Raw genomic sequence first — 19179 nt, 5'->3', positions numbered from 1 at the left:
TGCTTTACTGTAATTTGTATTTCAACCATTCCTTCTATAACCAAAGAAGTGATCAGAATGCTGGGGTGTTTATTCATTGTGCTCCCTGAGACCTAAGGAAGCTTTTTAGGGATAACCCATCGGTGTGAAAACCCTCTGGAGACAGAAAGAAACATTTCTTTCCGTAGATTCCTCTGAGTTCCAAATGTGTCCACTGCAGATCATGCAGTCCTCTTGCCTCAGCCTCTCAAGTCACTGTGATTATAGGCATCACTCCAGCCAGAAGTCCGGGTTTTGTTGTTGTTGGTTTTTGTTTTGGTTGTTGTTGTTTTTAAAGTTCCTTGGGTAACCAAAATGCAATACCTGCATGCCACTGCCCCTTGTCTATATTTAGGAACTGGAGGTCCTTGGTGATCAACTGTTGTTGTTGCTCTAACCCTGATTCATTCAGTTGTAGTGTTCTCTTCTGGCCAGTACCTGAAGTTTCTGTAGGTATGGTAACCAGATGGTAGGACTTACTCCCACACTCACATTTGCTGGTGATGCTCGGAGGACGGTGTCAGCAGAGGCCATGCGTCCTGTGTTCTGTACCTTCTTGCACTGTTCTCCCCACAAATAAAGAACTTCAAAAATGATTGATCAGGACCATCTGAACAAGATATAAAAGATAAGAAAGAACTTAGCTGGGCATGGTGGCACATGCCTTTAAAGCCAGAGGAAGGCAAATCTCTGAGTTCCAGGACAGCCAGGGCTACACAGAGAAACCCTGTCTAGAAAAAAAAAAAGAAAAGAAAAGAAAAAAGAACTTAAATCCTCTGTTAAATGTGTCATTTGCCTATGTCTTTTGGTTACAGATGCTGCGGGGAGGGAGGGGGGCAGTGTGTACCTTGGTGAGATTTGGGGTGGAGCCCAGCACCTCACCATCAGCTAACAAATACTATATTTTATCACTGAGCCACACCCCAAGCTCTGGCCTCTTGAATAGGTTAACAGACAGCTTCTCCACTGAAGCTATGGTTTGGGGTTTCTGAGATTTGCTAGTGATAGCTAGCAGCTTCAAATCATCAGAAGAGGGAAGAAAGGAGAAATGGTAAAGAAAGTCTCAGCGAGGAAAAAATGTAATCCGGCAATTTTGTGAGATTTGAGAGTGGGACCAGATCCCAGGCAACTTCACTTGGCTGTTTCTCCACATTTAATTCTCTCTTTCATCTCCTTCAGTTCCCAGTCCACTCCTTTGTCAATGAGATGATCCCTTCCCTGTCTGGATTCTAAATCCTTGTGTCCTTGCAAATCTTTTCTTAAAACAGAACTTGAATTAAATGGACGTAAAGCTACTAGGACCCTTCTCTAGTCCACATGATAAATGTTTCACTCTAAAATAGTGGTTCTCAACCTTCCTAATGCTGAGACCCTTTAATACAGTTCCTCATGTTGTGGTGACCCCCAGTCATAAAATTATTTCATTGCTGCTTCATAAATGTCATTTGCTACTGTTAGGAATCATGATGTAGCTGATCAGTAGTGGCATACTCCTGTAATCCCATCACTCGGGAGGCAGAGGCAGACAGATCTCTGTGAGTTCGAAGCCAGCCTGGTCTACAGAGCAAGTGCCAGGATAGCCAGGGCTGTTGCACAGAGAAACCCTGTCTCAAAAAACCAAAAAGAAAAAAGAAAAGAATCATAATGTAGATATTTTTGGAGATGGAAGTTTGTCAAATGGGTTGCGACCCACAGGTTGAGAACTACTACTCTAAAATCTCAGCACATTTCACTATAGAATAATACCCTACAAATTAAGTAGGTACTATACTAACTTGCTCAAAATCACAAAATTCTATCTCACCTCTGGACCAACTTTATGCCTCAGGTGGGCCTCCTTTTTTTGTAATAGATTACTTTTTTATACACATGAGCGTTTGCCTGCATGTATGTCTGTGCACCATGTCCATGTCTGGTGTCCGTGAGGACAGAAGAGGTATGAGGTCCCCTGGAGCTGGGGTCACAGACAATTGTGAGCTATCATGTGGGTGCTAGAAATCGAACTCAGATCTTCTGCAAGAGTAGGAAATGTTCTTAATCACTGAGCCCTCTCTCCACCCCCTATAACTAGAATTTTAAAGCTTGATAGTATTTCACAAATGATAAATACATTATATTATAATTTACATATATATTTCAGGTATGTTAATTACAGATTTAATATATTGCATGAGACAACTACCAGAAACTGGAGGAAGTGTCTTTGTTTCCAAATTTTAAGGTTTTAGCACAGTTGTCACATTTATAAATTATTTTCTGTTTATTCAGAGGGCCTCAAGATTTATCTTTTGGGGCTAGTGAGGTGACTCAGCAGTTAAGGGCACGCCTGCCACGCCTAAGTCAAGGCCTAGATTCAGCCCTAAGAACTGAGGTGGCGGGAGGAGAGAAATGGTTTTTTGCAAGTTGCTCCTGACTTCCACACATACGCATACACACAACAAGCATACACACAACAAACAAATATAAAAATCGATAAAGACTAAAAAAGGGTTTATCTTTTTTTAGTGTTAGGTGACACTGGTAGACTTTTCCAATAATGAATCATATAGTCATTCTTACAGAGAACCCCACTTGGCCACACAACTGTTTGCAACAATAGCGATGAGTGTTTTTTTTTTCTTTTGTGCATTTAAAAAGTAATAGGTTCATCCCATTTTATTTAAGGTTGTTTTTGTCTCGATCCTGATTTGAGGTCATGTAGGCTGAACCAAAGGTCTATCCGATGCCAAGTAAAAGCTCTAACACCAAGCCCAAGATTCACTTTCTTTTCCCCTGTGTGGGAGTAGGTAATGTTCTTTTCCTTTTGTCTTATAATATCCTCATAATTTCTCACTAATATTTTGCTAAATCTCATACCTCCCCCTCTCAAAAAAAGGCTTGTCTTCTCTCTGTTTAGGTTTTTATGCTATGTGCTATTCTAGCCAATCAGATCAGTAAACTAGGACAAAGATCTCTGCCTTCATAGAGTTTGAATTTTTGTTTTCAATAGAAATGACATTATAAAATAAAGATAAGAATAATCTAGTGAGGGCTAGGCATGTAGCTCTGTTGGTAGAGTATTTGCTTAGCATGCATAAAGGCCTGGTTTCAACCAGCCCAACTGGGCATGGTGCCAGACACTGTAATGTCCACCACTCAAGAGGCAGAGACAGGAGGAGAGGTGTCTCCATGTCAATCCCACCAAACAAGAGTGAAGACTGTTACCCAGACTCCCCAGTCAATCTAAGCAAGCTCTATTTTCTGTCAGACAGGGTTAGCTCTCTAAAGTGGTATTTGAAAATATAGCCTCAAACGCAGGAAAAGGTAGGGTTTATAAAGTCCAAAAGACTATAAAGCTAGAGAGGTTTCAAGGGTTGGGGGATTTCCAGAGGAGTTTTGGTCACGTAGGAACTTGGCTGAACATTTTAAAATTATCTGGTAGAGCATCTTACCTATCAGGCTATACTCAAGTTGTGAGTCAGACTCCATCGGGTGGGGAGCATGTCAAACTCCAGAAACAGGCTAAAGTACAATTGACTTGAATTTTGTATCACTAAAATGAACTTGTAACAAAATGGCTTCCATCCTTAAGATGGAGTCAGGCTGGTCCAACAATGGCCGTCCTCAGATACATAGCATAAAGGGACATCCAGGGCCAGCCTTTGTTTTCTGAAACAAAAAGAAAGTAAGTTGTAGGAGATAAGTGCAATGGAGAAAAAAAAAGAAGGGGGTCAGAGGATGGAAGAAAGCATATTCTAATTGAAATGAGACGGTAAGGGTTGGACTCATGGACAGCCTGGCATGGGAACATAGGCTTCAATATGGAAAGACATCTATCTTGTGCAGAGGACTTAAGCAGTCGGAAGAGATTTCAATTTATGTTGTCACTGAGTTTTAGTGTCAAGGTTGTATTAGCCTAATAAAGTAAATTGAGTAATTCTATCTTTTTTCCTGTTTTCTTTTTTTTTTTTTTTTTTTTTTTTTGGTTTTTTCGAGACAGGGTTTCTCTGTGGCTTGGGAGGCTGTCCTGGAACTCACTTTGTAGACCAAGCTGGCCTCGAACTCACAGAGATCCGCCTGCCTCTGCCTCCCAAGTGCTGAGATTAAAGGCGTGAGCCACCAACGCCCGGCCCTGTTTTCTTAAATAGTTGATTATGAGATTTTTTTTGCCCTTCGACTGTGGGGGAGGGGTGAAGGGGATGGGAATAGATGAGACAGGATTTCTATAGATAGCCCAGACTTATCTCAAACTCAAAATTCCCCTGCCTCACCCTTCTGTGTGCTCAGATTATAGGCATATGCCACTGTATCTAGTTCAAGGAAAGTACCTTTGACAGTATTCTGGCCTTGGTATGTTTTTTAATTTTTTTAAAATATTTACTCCCTTTTGTATGGTTATTTCCTTATGTAGCTTTTTCATGTCCTGAGTCAGTTGTGGGAGCACTGCACTAATGAACTCCCAGTAGCTGTAGCTCCTGCAGAGAATCAAGCCAGTCAGTGTTCTAGCGTGGAGAGACCAGGGACTCACAAGGACCGCTCCCCTAACTGAGGGTCTATTGAGAGCATGAGGGGGGAGAGCCCATCTTTCTGTAAGGGTGTGGCCCATGGTAGGGAAACATGTTCCAGTGGCTGGCATACCGCACTAAGGAGTACATGGGCAGTGGAGATGTACAGTCAGTGGGGGTTGCACTTGAACTTGGGAGGGAATAGAAACATGAAGGTGGGTCTGATGGATAACTATGATCAAAATATCAGTCATATGGGTGTACAAAATTCTCAAATAATAAACTATATTTAGAATGTTCTAATCTCTATTGTAACTAATTACACCATATATCTCAAATCTAATATTCTCTGTCTTTTCCTTGATTAGTTTTACTACACATTTGTCTTTTTTAGTAGTTTTCTGGGGATGGGGATGATTTTTTTAATCCTCTTGTTTTTCTCTTGGGCTTTACTTTTCAGTCTTCTCTGAGTGAGATGCAGTGTCGGTTTGTCCCACTGTTAATGATTGTTTTAGCTAAAACATTAACTGTCAGTTGTCCCTGTCAATAAAGGGACACCATTCCTTCTGGAAGCAGCAACTGATGCAGTGTGGATGTTGCACATTATCCTTGCCCAGTCTGTTGATGATTTCAGCCCTATTTGTTTCATCAGAGCTCTTCAAGTGATCAGCCTATCACACTTCCTGTATTGATTAGCTCATCTTAGTCTGTAAAGGAAAGTATCTTCAGTAGGCAGTGGTGGCACACACCTTTAATCCCAGCACTTGGGAGGCAGAGGCAGAGGGATCTCTGCAAGTGTGAGGCCATCCTGGTCTGCACAGTGATTTCCAGGACAGCCAGGGCTACACAGATGGAAGGAAGGAAGGAAGGAAGGAAGGAAGGAAGGAAGGAAGGAAGGAAGGAAGGAAGGAAGGAAGGAAAGTTTCTTCAAGGTTCTTTTTCTCTTTTAATTTTAATTTGTATTTGATCCAGGGGTTTGTTTTTCATTTGCTTGTTTGTGGAGTTTGCTTTTTCAGTGTATTTTAACTAATTAGTTGTTATTCTTTTTGATGCTCATATTCTCTCCATACGGCTAGTAGATGCCCCTTCACACTGTCTCTTGTGTCCTGTTGACATTGCCTAGGTTGTGCTTCGAGCACTTCCTTTGTGGTACAAGATTTGCCAAGCCTACCTTGTGCTCTTCCTACCCAAGGTCTGGAGTTGGGTAGGGAGAGCACAATCCCATCTTCAATCCAGTGTCTTTCTACTTCACAATTTCTTATCTTCGGATTTAACATTTTTGCCACAATAAAGTTGGCTAGTTGACTGTTAATGCATTTCATTGTGTAAGTGGGTTTTACGTTGGGCACTTTAGAACGTGGCTGAAGGTGCTTTTTGCTTCTGATGGACTGATAACGTATGTGAAACTTAAGACTTCAGTGGGCGTAGGAATGAAGACGGGGCTCATTTGATAGTGCCTGCTGAGCATTCACAGGGCCCTGGCTCGGACTCCCAGGCCACAGACCGGGGTGACGGCACGCACCTATAATCCTAGCACTGCAGAGGTAGAGGAGTAGATGCCGAAGGTCACCTTCCACTCCACAGCAAGAGTAAGCCCAGCCTGAGATTCACGAGACTGTGTAAAAAAAGAAACACTTTTCAACAAGACAGTCAGTGTTCTCTGGATTCAGTTCAGCTCAGGTTCCAGGTTTCTCATATGCTAAGGTAGAGCTTCAAGACAGAGTTCTACTGACACTCCAGCTTATAATTTGATTTTCTAAGCAATAGTAGAGGATTATTGATATATTTTGCCTTATTCTAAATATCAGCCATAGATATTATAAAAATGCAAAAACATGAATGAAAATAGGTGTGACAAACCTTCATTCTTTTGACTGCAAATCATTACTCAAGAATCACCTATATGGCCGGGCGGTGGTGGCGCACGCCTTTAATCCCGGCACTCGGGAGGCAGAGGCAGGCGGATCTCTGTGAGTTTAAGGCCGGGCCGGACCGACAGCCTCCAAAACAATACAGAGAAACCCTGTCTCGTAAAAACCAAAAAAAAAAAAAAGAAAGAAAAAAAAGAATCACCTATATGATTGGAAGTAGAAGTTGAGGGGCTGAGGAGATGGCTCTGTGGGTAGAGGTGCTTGCTGCCAAGGGTGCCCTCTGAGCTCTATCCCACGTAGTGAAAGAGAGCACTGACTCCCACAAGTTCTTCTCTAACCTCCATGTGCCCCCAACATTAAATAAATAAATATACAATAGTTTTTACAAGAAAGTCCATGCTGAGAGTTGAGAGTACCATAGATTTGATGACTATTTCAAATCTAATCCAAATCATTAAGGCACCCCGCCCCCGAATTCTTAAAGAATAACTTTGTGAAAATGATTGTTGTCCATTTAGCCTGTTTTGGTAAGTTTTCTGTTTTGTTACATTTTCTTTCAGGTTGTAAACGCCTTACAATATAAACTGCACCTGTAGCTTGCTTTCTCAACATCACTGGGGCCTCACCCGTGGCTCAGTGCCCCTCTGGCACCATCTGCGTGCAGTTGTCAGCTCTGGCAGAAAGAATCAGGCATTGTGACTAAAACTCTTGTTTATACAAGGCAAAGCAGTGGGGTGTGAATTATTGACTTATTTCTAATTTGGCAGTTTTAGGTTCAGCCTTATCCTGTGTTGATGATCCACCTAGTTCTTACCTGCTCACCAGGAGGCCCCCAAATGCGTAGCTTACTGCCCTGAATAAGGCACAGTGGGTGACTATGTAGTTTCTTCTCCATCTCTACTAAACGTTACTACGTTCCATTGCTTGTCCTTCCTTTTTTATAATAAACTGTCTCTTAAACAGGAAAGGAGCTGAGTGTAGTGGCACATGCCTTAATCCCAGCACTTGGAAGCCCAGACAGGTGGATCTCTGAGTTCAAGGCCAGCCTGGTCTACAGAGAAAGTTCCAGGACAGCCAGTGCCACACAGAGAAATCCTGTCTTAGGGAAAATAAAAATAAAAACAACAACCAAAAAAAAAAGTGTGTGGGGAGGCCTTGTCCTATAAGCTGTTATTTAGCTTTGTGATAAACACCTCTACTATATTTGTAGAGTTACTTATCCCAACAATGTAAGAGTATATGGTAGTAAGGTAGAATAAATTTTGTAATATTTCTATGAATAAATTAATAACCAACATCTATCAGCTAAGAAATGTCTTCCTCTCTGATACTTCCCTCCTCTTAGGTTGTATTTCAGTGCTTATGAAACTCAACAGGTTTTTCCTACCTCTCATTTCTATAAAATGTGTAAAAATTCAAAGCATTTTCTTTCCTTCTTAGCTGTATGTCGTGTTTCTGACGTTGCCAGAGCTTCTTAGTGCTCCTCATACACTTAGTATAATGCATCAAGTATCTGCTTTCTTTTGATGAAGTCGAAAAAGAACAAGATTTGTAAAAACACATTTCATAAATGCCTGACATAATACTTGTGTGAAAAGTATAACCATTATTAGAAGCAAAGACTTTGAGTTTGAAAAATTGTGATCATACCACCAAAAATGTCTCTAGGACCTTCTGCCTATTAAGCCAGAAAACGAAAAATCCCTTTCTGAAAACATGGACGCATTTGAAAAAGTGAGGACAAGATTAGAAACACAGCCACAAGAAGAGTACGAAATCATCAATGCCGAGGTAAGCTGTGCTGTGTCTTCTGTGAGAGCCGTACCCATTGTCAGAGGCAAACAGGCTACCTCATGGACATGACATCACATCACAGTCTTGTCACGCTTACCCTTTTGAGCCTGCTGAGCATTTTCAACTGTAAACAACAGACAAAATATACTTAAAATTAAAACTTAAGATAAAACAGGAACTGTAATAGATTAATTCTGGTAGATGCTGGAGAACAACAGTGTGAATTTGTAGAGATTCCAAGGAGAGACATGTAAAACTACTCATTTCTTTATTATTTCAAAAGTATTTATATGTTGTGTCTGCGTTTTTATAAAAGGAAACACACTGTAATAAAGCTAAGTATACAGTTAATCACTTTGCAATTATCAGTCATTAAGTACTCAGTTGAAATAAATGTAACGAAGACACTGGAAATCTTTTCAGTAAGACTGAAAAACAGGTCAGAGATTATAAGTGAAAATCACATACATAGGGAAATACAAAGAGCAGTAACAATACCAGATTCCAAATATACCACATGAGACATAATGTGTCTTTAAGCCACCTGAAACCAAGTAAGTCAATCACTCACATTTAAGATGTGTTAGACAGCCGGGTGTTGGTGGTGCACGCCTTTAATCCCAGCACTCGGGAGGCATAGGCAGGTGGATCTCTGTGAGTTCGAGGCCATCCTGGTCTACAGAGCGAGTTCCAGGACAGCCTCCAAAACAATACAGAGAAACCCTGTCTCGAAAAAACAAACAAACAAAAAAAAAAAACACATGTGTTAGATAAGAACCCTGTTCATTCAATGTGTATATTAATGATGAGTGGACCCTATTTATTCAATATGTACATGAATGATGAGTGAATCCTGTTCATTCATATATGTGTAATACTCTCTTGACCTCACTTTGTCACACCACAGTACACTTTGTATAAAATCAAGTCAGTACTGCACAGTTGATGACAGTGATTTTGAAAGAAAGGACACCAGAATGTTAATTGGCATTTCAAGCTAGTCAGAGCTTTTTCATCTGGTATTGCTTTAGATTATCTTAAAGATGCCATTTGATGTCGTTAATTGCATCTCACTAGACAGATATTAGGTGAATGAGCATCAATTTTGTTATGCCTTTGCATTTGTGTATTAGAAATCGCTGATGATTCTGAGTGTAAGAAAGCAGTGTTTTGCTACCTGTATTGTAAAAATGACCTGTTTCATATTTCATTCATGTTGTTCAGTAGCTCTGCCTCTTGTGATATGATAGGTCTTGTCCCTTCATCTGAAGTAGTCAGACCTTTAAATAATTAAGTTACTGTGAGTAAGTCACATTTCTTTTCAATGTCAGATTAAGCATGGCGGTTTCGTTTATTACCAAGAGGGTTGCTGCTTGGTCCGTTCCAAAGACGAAGAAGGTAATTTGTGGTAAATCACAGTTCTTCTTTAATGATGACTGGCTTTTGAGGTTTCACATCTTTAACAGGAAGCTTCATAGTAGTTTCTTGAAGCCATTAGAATGGATTTCTTAAAGATTATTTCTAAATGGTTTAATTGATTGATTCTGAGTACCTGGGTTGACTTAAGATAGCGTTAAGAACCACACTCAGAAGTATCAACAGAGAGAGTGAGCATGGAATCCAGCATGTTTCACGTATGTTCTATGTCTCAGTGCTGTGCTGGGCACTTTACATACATTATGTGTATCATTTGTATTCTCTTTGTAAATTCTGTAATCTGTAAATACGACACCAGCAGTTTTCAACTGGTCCCCAAAAATATTTACATTACGATTCATAACAGTATCAAAATTACAGTTATGAACCAGCAGTGAGATAACTTTATGCTTGGGGGTCACCACAAAGTGAGCAATTATATTAAAGGGTCACAGCATCAGGAAGGTTGAGAACCATTGTACTAGACTATCACAATAGCTCATAAGTAAATACATAGAATAATATTGAACAAAATATTTTTAGATAACTATTATAGAAGGATATCAGTATATGGCCTCTGAATGTTAACTTGAAAACATTAAGATCCAGTTTAAAATTATCTACAAGTATATGTTGTCATATAAGTACCATGCACTGACTGATTGCACCACTGGAGCTCCTACAAGTATATGTTCTGGAGCTCTCTTTTCCCTACCTTCCCTCATGCAGCCGACAGCGATAATTATGAAGTTCTATTCAACCTGGAGGAACTGAAGTTGGACCAGCCCTTCATTGATTGTATCAGAGTTGCTCCTGATGAGAAATATGTGGCTGCCAAGATAAGGACTGAGGATTCAGAAACATCCACCCTCATAGTTGTGAAGCTCAGTGATCAGCCTGTGATGGAAGCTTCTTTCCCAAATGTGTCCAGTTTTGGTAAGCCGCCAAGACAAGCCCTATGGAAAAGGCAGCCATAGCGAGCTGCTCACACTTCTGAAAGTTGTTAGTCCACAGTAGGGAAGGAGGTGGTGATGACCAGGTCCATTTCTGTATGGACTGAACATCTGCCTATGGACTTCATGTTATGAAATTCTCATTTAATTAGCTGAGTGGTTCACTTTAAAACTGTGCTTGTGGGGGACCGGAGAGACGGCTCGGTGGCTAACAGCACATATATTACTCTTGTAGAGGACCCACGGTCAGTTTTCAGTGCCCATGCTGGACAATCCACAACCACCTGTAACTCTAACTCTTAGAAGGTCCAACAGATACCCACATGGGAGACACACATGCTTATACATAAACAAAATTTTAAGAGTAAATACTTCATGAATTGACAAGAGGCTTTGTGTGTAAAAGCACTCGCCACATAGCCTGACTGGAGTTCAGTCCTAGAAAGGAGACGGCCAGTGCCTGAAAGTTGTCCTCTGACCTTCATACCTGCACCATGACCCACAAGCACTCATATTCACACACACTTCATACACTCACCGGTAAGTCAAATAAATAAATAAAACATTTTAAGTAAAAATAAGGTAGTGTTTTGGGTTTCTAAGACACTACTAATATAAGTCCCACACTCATATTCTGTTATATAGTAACTCTGGGCCAGTTTATTATGAAGACTAAGGTGTTGCCGATGCTGCTTCTTGATGTTTTATCGAGCTTTAAACTTGGTTGATGTCAACGGAAACCTACATTTTTAGTAGTAGGATCCAGCTCATTTGTCATATTGAACATGTTCACACTTTGTCTCCCCTGTACATTGCCATTGTTTCTGAATTGTTTAATTAGATGCTTTTGTAACAAATTGAAAATTGAAATAATAGTCTACCTAATGCATTCTTTTGTATGTGCCAGTCATGTGCTCTCTCTCTGTCTCTCTGTCTCTGTGTGTGTGTGTGTGTGTGTGTGTGTCACTCCCTCTCTCTCCCTCTGTGTGTCTGTGTATCTATGTCTGTGTGTCTGTCTGTGTGCCTGCATCTGTGTTGCATGCATGTGAGTGTGAAGGTGTAGGTGCCCATGCTTGAAGATGGCGGTTTCAGTCCCACTGCTGCTTTGCCCCAAATAAACACACAGATGTTATATTAATTATAAAACTGTTGGCTGATGTCGAGGGCTTCTTACTAGCTGTCTCTGTCTTAACCCATTTCTATTAATCTAAGTATTTCCATGTGGTCTTATCTTACCAGAGAAGGGTCCAGACCTGTTACTCCTTCCTCAGCTACATGAGGTCTCCTTGGGGCCTCCCTCTCTCTCCTCACTCCTTTCTCTAGTAGCCCTACCTATACTTCCTGCCTCATTGGCCAAACAGTGGTTTATTCATCAATCAATAAGAGAAACATGTACAGGACATCCCTCATCACATGCTTGCACATGTGATGGCCAGAATCAGACATTGGCATCTTCCCCTGCCTTAGTGTTTTGAGACGAGATCTATCACTGAGCCAGGAGCTCCCCATTTTGGCTAAGCCCTTGTGATTCATCTCTCATGCCTGCATCCCCCCTTCCCAGGATTACAGCCATGCACAGCTTTTTTTCTGGGGTCACAGGCACACACAGCTTTTTACCTGGGGTTATAAGTATATGCAGCCATGCACAGCTTTCTGTGTGAGTGCTAGAGTTTCAGGCTCAGGTACCCATGTCTCTCCCAGCCCCTGCACAGTGAAGTCTAAGAAACACATTTGTGCATCAAAGCTCTGAGATCAGAGTTCATATCAGACAGTAATGATTTACAGTGACTGCCACCTGAGTGACAGTCATGGTGTAATTGTGTGCAAATCTCCACAGGTTCTGGGGAAAGGAAGGGCCTTGTTAAAATGTGCTTTGTGGGCTGGAGAGATGGCTCAGAGGTTAAGAGCACTGCCTGCTCTTCCTGAGGACCTGAGTTCAGTTCCCAGCAACCGCCTGATGGCTCACAACCATCTGTAATGAGATCTGGCTATAGGAATACATGCAGGAAGAATGATGTATACATAATAAATAAGTAAATCTTTTTTTTAAAAATGTTTTTTTTTGATAGCTTGAGCTGTCCTGTTCCCTGGAAGCAAACATTGAACACAGTGGGAGAGAAAGTGTTTCTTCAATTAAGCAGCCGTCTCCCAAAAAGCAAATGTAACTTCACCAATATCTTTAACACTGAACCTGAGTTCTTATTTAGGTGCTTGAGTAGAGTAAGACTAAGAAATGGGAAACTTGGAACAGTGTAGTGGTGTTTTATTTATGATCTCTGGCTTATATATAAACACAGGTTCGGTCAGTCAGATTTAGGCTATGTGTAGATTCTCAGGAATAACTTACACATTTCTTCACTTGGCAGTCAACCTTTGAGCACTATACTTTTTAAAAACAATATGCAGGCAGCTGTGTCTAGCCCCTTTTCTTCCTTCCTTTCAGAATGGGTGAAGGATGAAGAAGATGAAGATGTCTTATTCTACACCTTCCAGAAGAACCTTCGCTGCCAGGATGTATATCGAGCCACATTTGGTGAAAACAGACGTAATGAGCGTTTCTACACAGAGAAAGACCCGAGGTGCTGGGACACTGTGGTTACACTGTTCTCCCTAACAGTTCCCCCATTAGCTAACATACCACAGAGAGAGACCCAGCTACTGGAACACTGTAGTTACCCTCACAGTTCCCATTATCTAACGTACTGAGCTTGTTGTCTTGATTTGTTGAGAACTGAAGAAAATTATTATTTTATTATTCTACCTTCTAGAATTATTCTATAGAGTTTGCCAAATTCTATCAATTTGGGATACTGATTATGAAAAAGTTATAAATATGTCCATAAAGAGCTCCCATCAGCCAAGGTTTCCATCATTTTTATTTTCAGTACTTCAGTTGTTGGTTATTTAAAAACAATTTTTCAATCTGGTAGAATGTCTCTTAAATCCATGTTCAGGGAGGTGCCTGCTAATATATTCGTAAAGATCAGTGCTTTTTAAATATTGGTTCTTTGTCTTCAAATATTTCTATTTCTAGAGCATAAAATTCATATATTCTAATGAAAATTGCATTGTGTAGGTTCTGAAGGGAAAGATAGATGCTAAATTAAAAAAAAATCTGATTTTTAAGTCACTGAATAGTCAATATCCATCCCTCCCCAGCACCCCATACACACACACACACACACACACACACACACACACACACACACACACACTTATATACATTTTTTTCTTGGCAGAAATACTGTTCACCAAGAACAGGACTGAATTTTTCAAAGCAAGAAAAATCCAAACCCAAATATCCAGTGAAATGGGCTCAGTAACCGTGATTATATTAAGTATATCATACTGGTATGTTGCTCATACCAGTCGCTTGACATCTTAGAAATTTCCAGAAGAATTGTAGTTGCACATCTGTAATGTTTTACAAGTTAATAAGTCTTACCCAGACAGTTAAAGATTGATGAGAATTAAACAGCAGGACAGGCAGCTCCTTAGAGCTTCACCCACTGCTTGTCTTTCATGTTAGAGCCTAACTCTTCCAATAAGAAGAGACATAGAACCAAGTGGAGGCGGCTCACGCCTTTAATCCCAGCACTTGGGAGGCAGAGGCAGACAGAACTCTCTGAGTTCAAGGTCAGCCTAGTCTACCTAGTACGTTCCAGGACAACCAGAGAAAATAATGAGACCCTATCTCAAAAACTCCAAAGAAAACAAAAAAGAAGAATGAAAAAGAATTAGCTAAGAGCAACCCTATTCCAGTTGCAAGAGCTTAGCCATGAGTTGACTCCTCCTCTGCCTGTGAGGGGTTCTAGTATTGCTTCACAGATGCTTGTAAGATTGACCTTGTATAAACCATTTCCTTATTTCTTCAATTTCATTTTATCGGAAAGGTAATTTTGCCTGCATGTATATCTGTGTAGCACATACATACCCAGCACCAACAGAGGCCAAGAAAGGACATTGGATCCCCTAGAACTGAACTTATAGATGGTTGTGAAAGTTCTGGGAATTGAACCCAGGTCCTCTGGAAGAGTGGCCAGTGCTCTTAACTGCTGAGCCATCCATCTAGCCTTCCAAAAACATTTCCCATTCAGTTTTTAGTATATTGTAACATTTCATATGAGATGCTTAAGAATTGGACAGTGACATCCATTCAAAAGGACGCCATTGATTCCAAGTGTCTTCCAGTTCTCATTCCTACTTCTAAACATACCCTTTATTTATATATATATATATATATATATATATATATATATATATATATATATATATGGAGGTTTAATAGGCTAGTCATCGCAGGCTCACCTCTCACATCTGCCATAATAGTTCAGACCCCATGTCTGAATCCAGTACAGCAATAACTTAATGAAATCTTGTGCTTTTTTTTTTTTATCCCTTTCTAGCTATTTTGTTTTCCTTTATCTTACAAAAGATAGTCGTTTCCTTACCCTAAATATCATGAACAAGATGACTTCCGAGGTGTGGTTGATAGATGGCCTGAGCCCTTGGGACCCACCAGTACTGATTCAGAAGAGAATATATGGGGTCCTTTACTATGTCGAACATCGAGATGATGAATTATACATCCTCACTAATGTCGGAGAACCCACAGAATTCAAGGTAGCTCTCAATTCTGCCTGTTCCCGTTTGGGATGGGCTGGTAAAAGTGTCAGCTTTCCCTCACCAACCTTCTTTGCTACAGTAGAGAATGGGGGAGGGGGGTTAAAGTGTGTGATTGACACTGCCTTCCTGTACGTTATCAGTCGCATTTCTCTTTGTTATTTCTCTTCCCGTAAGATGACATTTCTGCCTTCTATACTTGTATTTATTTAAAACATTAGTAAATGAAAGATCTGTACTGTTTGTGTTGTAAAAACCAAATGCGGTTGGCTTAAAGGAGCACAGTTTAACTTCAGGTTGTGAGTTGGCAGTTGGATTAGTCTCAGGCAGGCATACCAATGCATCTGTTGTCCACTGGTTGACTGTTGGCTAAGCATGGCACCATACTGTCTCACCAGCATGCCAGCCTGGACTAACATGGTGACATTCATGCTTTGTCCCTGGCACAGACTTAATAGTGACAGCTAGTGTGATTCCGTCCCTGAACACTGCAGCCTTACTGTTGAGTCACCTAGATCTCTTCCAACCCTGTTCCTACAGCTGATGCGGACAGCAGCCGATGCCCCTGCTATTATGAATTGGGATTTATTCTTCACAATGAAGAGAAACACCAAGGTTGTAGACTTGGACATGTTTAAGGACCACTGTGTTCTGTTCCTGAAGCACAGCAACCTCCTCTATGTGAACGTCATTGGTCTGGCTGATGACTCCGTCCGCTCTCTCAAGGTCTGTCTACTCTCCTCAGAAACACAGCTCAGCTTAGTAGAGCACCAAAATGTGAATACCATGTGCTTTCCTTAAAAGAAATTTAATTTAAATGGTTTTTGGCACACCAGCTCTTTATCAAGTCTAGATTTATATTACAATGTCTCGAAAGACCTTTTTTTTTATTGCAATCTTACTTAAACCAATGGACTTCAGAAGAAGAGTTAGGGGTCATCAGATTTTCCATTCTCCATAGCTCTGTGGTCAGGTGTCTTTATATCTATGTAGCAGCAAATAACTGAGACCTACTCATATTTCAGGATTTCCAGCACATGCTTTATCTGCATCTCCTCTCTGTCAATTTTCTTATCCGTGAGGTTGATTCCTGCTGCCTTTCAATGCGTGCATGCCAGTTGTCTCCATGGCACAGAGTGATGATAATAACACTGTCTATGGCTCTAAGACAAGATCAAAAGCCTTCAGAGGTGAACCTGATAAATGAATGGATGGCAACCTTACTGTCCATCTTCAAAGCAGCATCAAGTGAATTAAGGCTGTGAGCCCTGAAGAGAAGAAGGCAGCCTCATTCTGCCTGATAGGGAAAGAATTACTGAGTGGATTGACCAGCAAGCAGCTTAAGCCTTTTTAAATAACACTCCAGCATTGTCAGAATTCCTATTAAAATACAACCCTGCCAATCCCATGCCTGTTTACTGAACTCCCAAAGTACAAAATGTCATACAGCACCATGGAATAGTAAAACAGTAGCATAATGAATTAAGTTTCTTATGATCTTAGACAAATAAAAAAAATTGTTACATGTGCCCTGCAGTAGTGGTGCACACTTTTAATCCCAGCACTCGGGAGGCAGAGGCAAGCGGATCTCTGAGTTTGAGGCCAGTCTACAGAGTAAGTTTCAGGACTGACTCCATAGCTACTGAGAAAATGTCTCAAAATACAACAACAGCAACTGAAAGCAGCAAGTTAGTGGTTTCAAAAACAAAATGTAGTATTTAAAGGAAGGGAAGAGTTTGTGGCTCAGAAAAGCTTTCGTAGAATATAGAGATAGACTATGGTGGATAGATAGGAATTTAATATGTAATATTAAATAGGAATTAATATGTCCCATCCAAGGATGAGAGAGTCATTCAAACACATCTCTAAGGTAAAGTCCATATATCCTCAGGGAACCAACTCTTAAATCTATCTTGCTAAAGCAGAATACATTTCTGGAGGGTGAAGCTATGACATGATACTCTGTAACTGGTGTGAGCAGACTATAAATTATAACAAAGGGAACAGTTAGTTTTTAGTCTGAGGTGTCAGAGCTGTACTGCATGAGGTTATTAGGCAACCATATCAGTAGAGGCCGGAGCAAACAGATAGGAACCAGGGAGATGAATTTCAAGATTGTTTACAGATACAAATAAATAATGGGAGCCTGTAACAACAGAATCTCTGAGTGGCTCCCTAAAAATCAAAGTGCTAACTTTACCACTGAGTCTCTTAGGTATCTGTGTAGGTGTCCTGAAATAAAACTGACCATCCCTTCAGGACTTCCCTTGTTGCCAATGTGTCCTCATTCATTGCTGCCTATATAAGTAGGGATGGGGGAAATACGTGGTTTCTAGTAATGTGTTTATTACAAATATGTATACCAGGAAAACTGGGAATGCCATGTAGAGATTTTCTGCTCTAAATTAGACTTGTGGGGCTAATATGGCCCAGGCTGGCCTTGGACTTCTGATCCTCCTGCCTCCACCTCTCATGTGCTGGGATTACAGGCGTGTATCACCACACTAGTGATTTTATGTGCTGCCTGGGTTTGAACCCAAGGCTTTGTGCTGCTGAGCAATATCCCGGCCCCTAAGACTAAACTTCTAAGTAAATATGACCCTTTCTTATTTTTAGTAAGTATTCTTATTTAAAGGTATTACACACACACACACACACACACACACACACACACACACACACACACGCTTGCTGTTTCACAACAAACCCTGTCTTTACTCTCTGCTGCATCATTCATTGTGTCTCTCTCTGGCACATTCCAACCTGCAGGTACCTGTTACACCCTGAGTGTTGTTCTAGGTCCTCATTGTAGAGAATCAAATGCTTCAGCACATACCATGTGCTACTTAAAAGCAATTTCATAATTGTTTGCGTGACGCTAGATAACACTGATAAATACCCATAGATCAAGCTTTACATAACGGGCAAAATCTTTAGCCCCAGTGTGAGTAGTTAATAACATATTTCCATGTGTAACAGCTATGGCTAGTGGACATTTGACCAAAAGATCTTTCTAAACACAATCTCCAGAGATAGGAATGTTAAACTTTTCATGTATTTATTTCATATCATTGGTCATTGTGTCATCAATATTTTCTGATTTTTTTCAAAAACAAAAACTATTTTATTGTAACACATGGAAAGTAAATTGAAGATGTTATTGAAATACTAGGGGGCAAAGCCTTGAACATACTGGACAAACTCAGCCACTAAGCCTTACATCACTCCCAAGTCCAAGAAATGTTTTGCTGTATGCTGTCATCAGCTTTATTTGCAGAAGAGTCTATTTCCAGAACAAATTTCTTTCAGTACATTACAAATCAGTAGGAAACATGGTTTAAGATGCCCTTGAGACAGTTAATATTTCTGCATCAGCTGAACAAATGTGTCTGAGTCCATAGCCTTAGAACAGTTCTTTGTATGATTAAAACTTAAACCCTGGTCCCTTGGTTTTGGAAAAAACCCAGACTTTGACTTATTGGTACCAGTCATCCTAAAGCTAAAACTATGTATTCCATGGTCATAGTTAAGTTTACTTACCTTACTGAAAGGTGGGAAAAACCTTGCACCCCTGATGGCTAAGGCATCTTGTACCTTCACAGTTAGGTTTCTCTCTTTCAAGTAGAGATCTGCTGCAAATGCGTGTCCTTGTCTGTTTTCCGGGGAAACAGACACTGGGTTCACTGGATAACTGTGCCTGACCCCTGTGCTCCCTGGCTGTGGTTTCTGTGGGTGAAAGTCTGTCCTCTCGACGCTCACGGCCCTTCCTCCCTGTTCAGTCGTGCCCGCCAGTGATGTTGCTTCCCAAGACCTCTGATTTTCTAAGGAATTTGCTCTTTCTGCAATTACTCAGAAAAAGAAAGGCACTTTTCTTTCCACACTCTTACTCTCAGTAGCTCTGGAGCACTCTGTCAGCCTGCTTACCAGTCTTGTTTAAAAGGTGTAAGTGGGAGGTTAGTGGAAGGCTTGACGCCGGACCCTGCTGCTCTAAGAGAATAAATTTTGATTTCTTCCCGTTTT

At 40.7% G+C, this 19179-nt stretch overlaps 1 protein-coding gene and 1 long non-coding RNA gene across 3 annotated transcripts in view; one reads left to right on the top strand and one right to left on the bottom strand.

Annotated features, from left to right (window-relative positions):
- Prepl (prolyl endopeptidase like) overlaps positions 1 to 19179 on the top strand; it is a 33685-nt gene that overhangs the window by 3723 nt on the left and 10783 nt on the right. For both annotated transcript variants that reach the window (XM_013118499.3, XM_005077264.4), the window contains 6 exons: positions 8042 to 8164; positions 9499 to 9565; positions 10313 to 10519; positions 12980 to 13115; positions 14943 to 15159; positions 15700 to 15885. In XM_013118499.3, the coding sequence (XP_012973953.1) occupies positions 8090 to 8164; positions 9499 to 9565; positions 10313 to 10519; positions 12980 to 13115; positions 14943 to 15159; positions 15700 to 15885 (888 nt within the window). In that variant the 5' untranslated portion in view covers positions 8042 to 8089. The remainder of the gene's footprint in view (positions 1 to 8041; positions 8165 to 9498; positions 9566 to 10312; positions 10520 to 12979; positions 13116 to 14942; positions 15160 to 15699; positions 15886 to 19179) is intronic.
- On the bottom strand, positions 3369 to 19068 carry LOC121137173. Its single transcript, XR_005874407.1, has 3 exons — positions 18700 to 19068; positions 6025 to 6117; positions 3369 to 3666 (listed from the first exon to the last, which is right to left on the bottom strand). It is a non-coding gene; the product is annotated as an uncharacterized LOC121137173 (long non-coding RNA).

Source organism: Mesocricetus auratus, unplaced genomic scaffold (genome assembly GCF_017639785.1).
Source record: "Mesocricetus auratus isolate SY011 unplaced genomic scaffold, BCM_Maur_2.0 Super-Scaffold_100676, whole genome shotgun sequence".
Lineage (NCBI taxonomy): Eukaryota > Metazoa > Chordata > Mammalia > Rodentia > Cricetidae > Mesocricetus > Mesocricetus auratus.
This window is presented reverse-complemented; position numbering and strand designations above follow the sequence as displayed.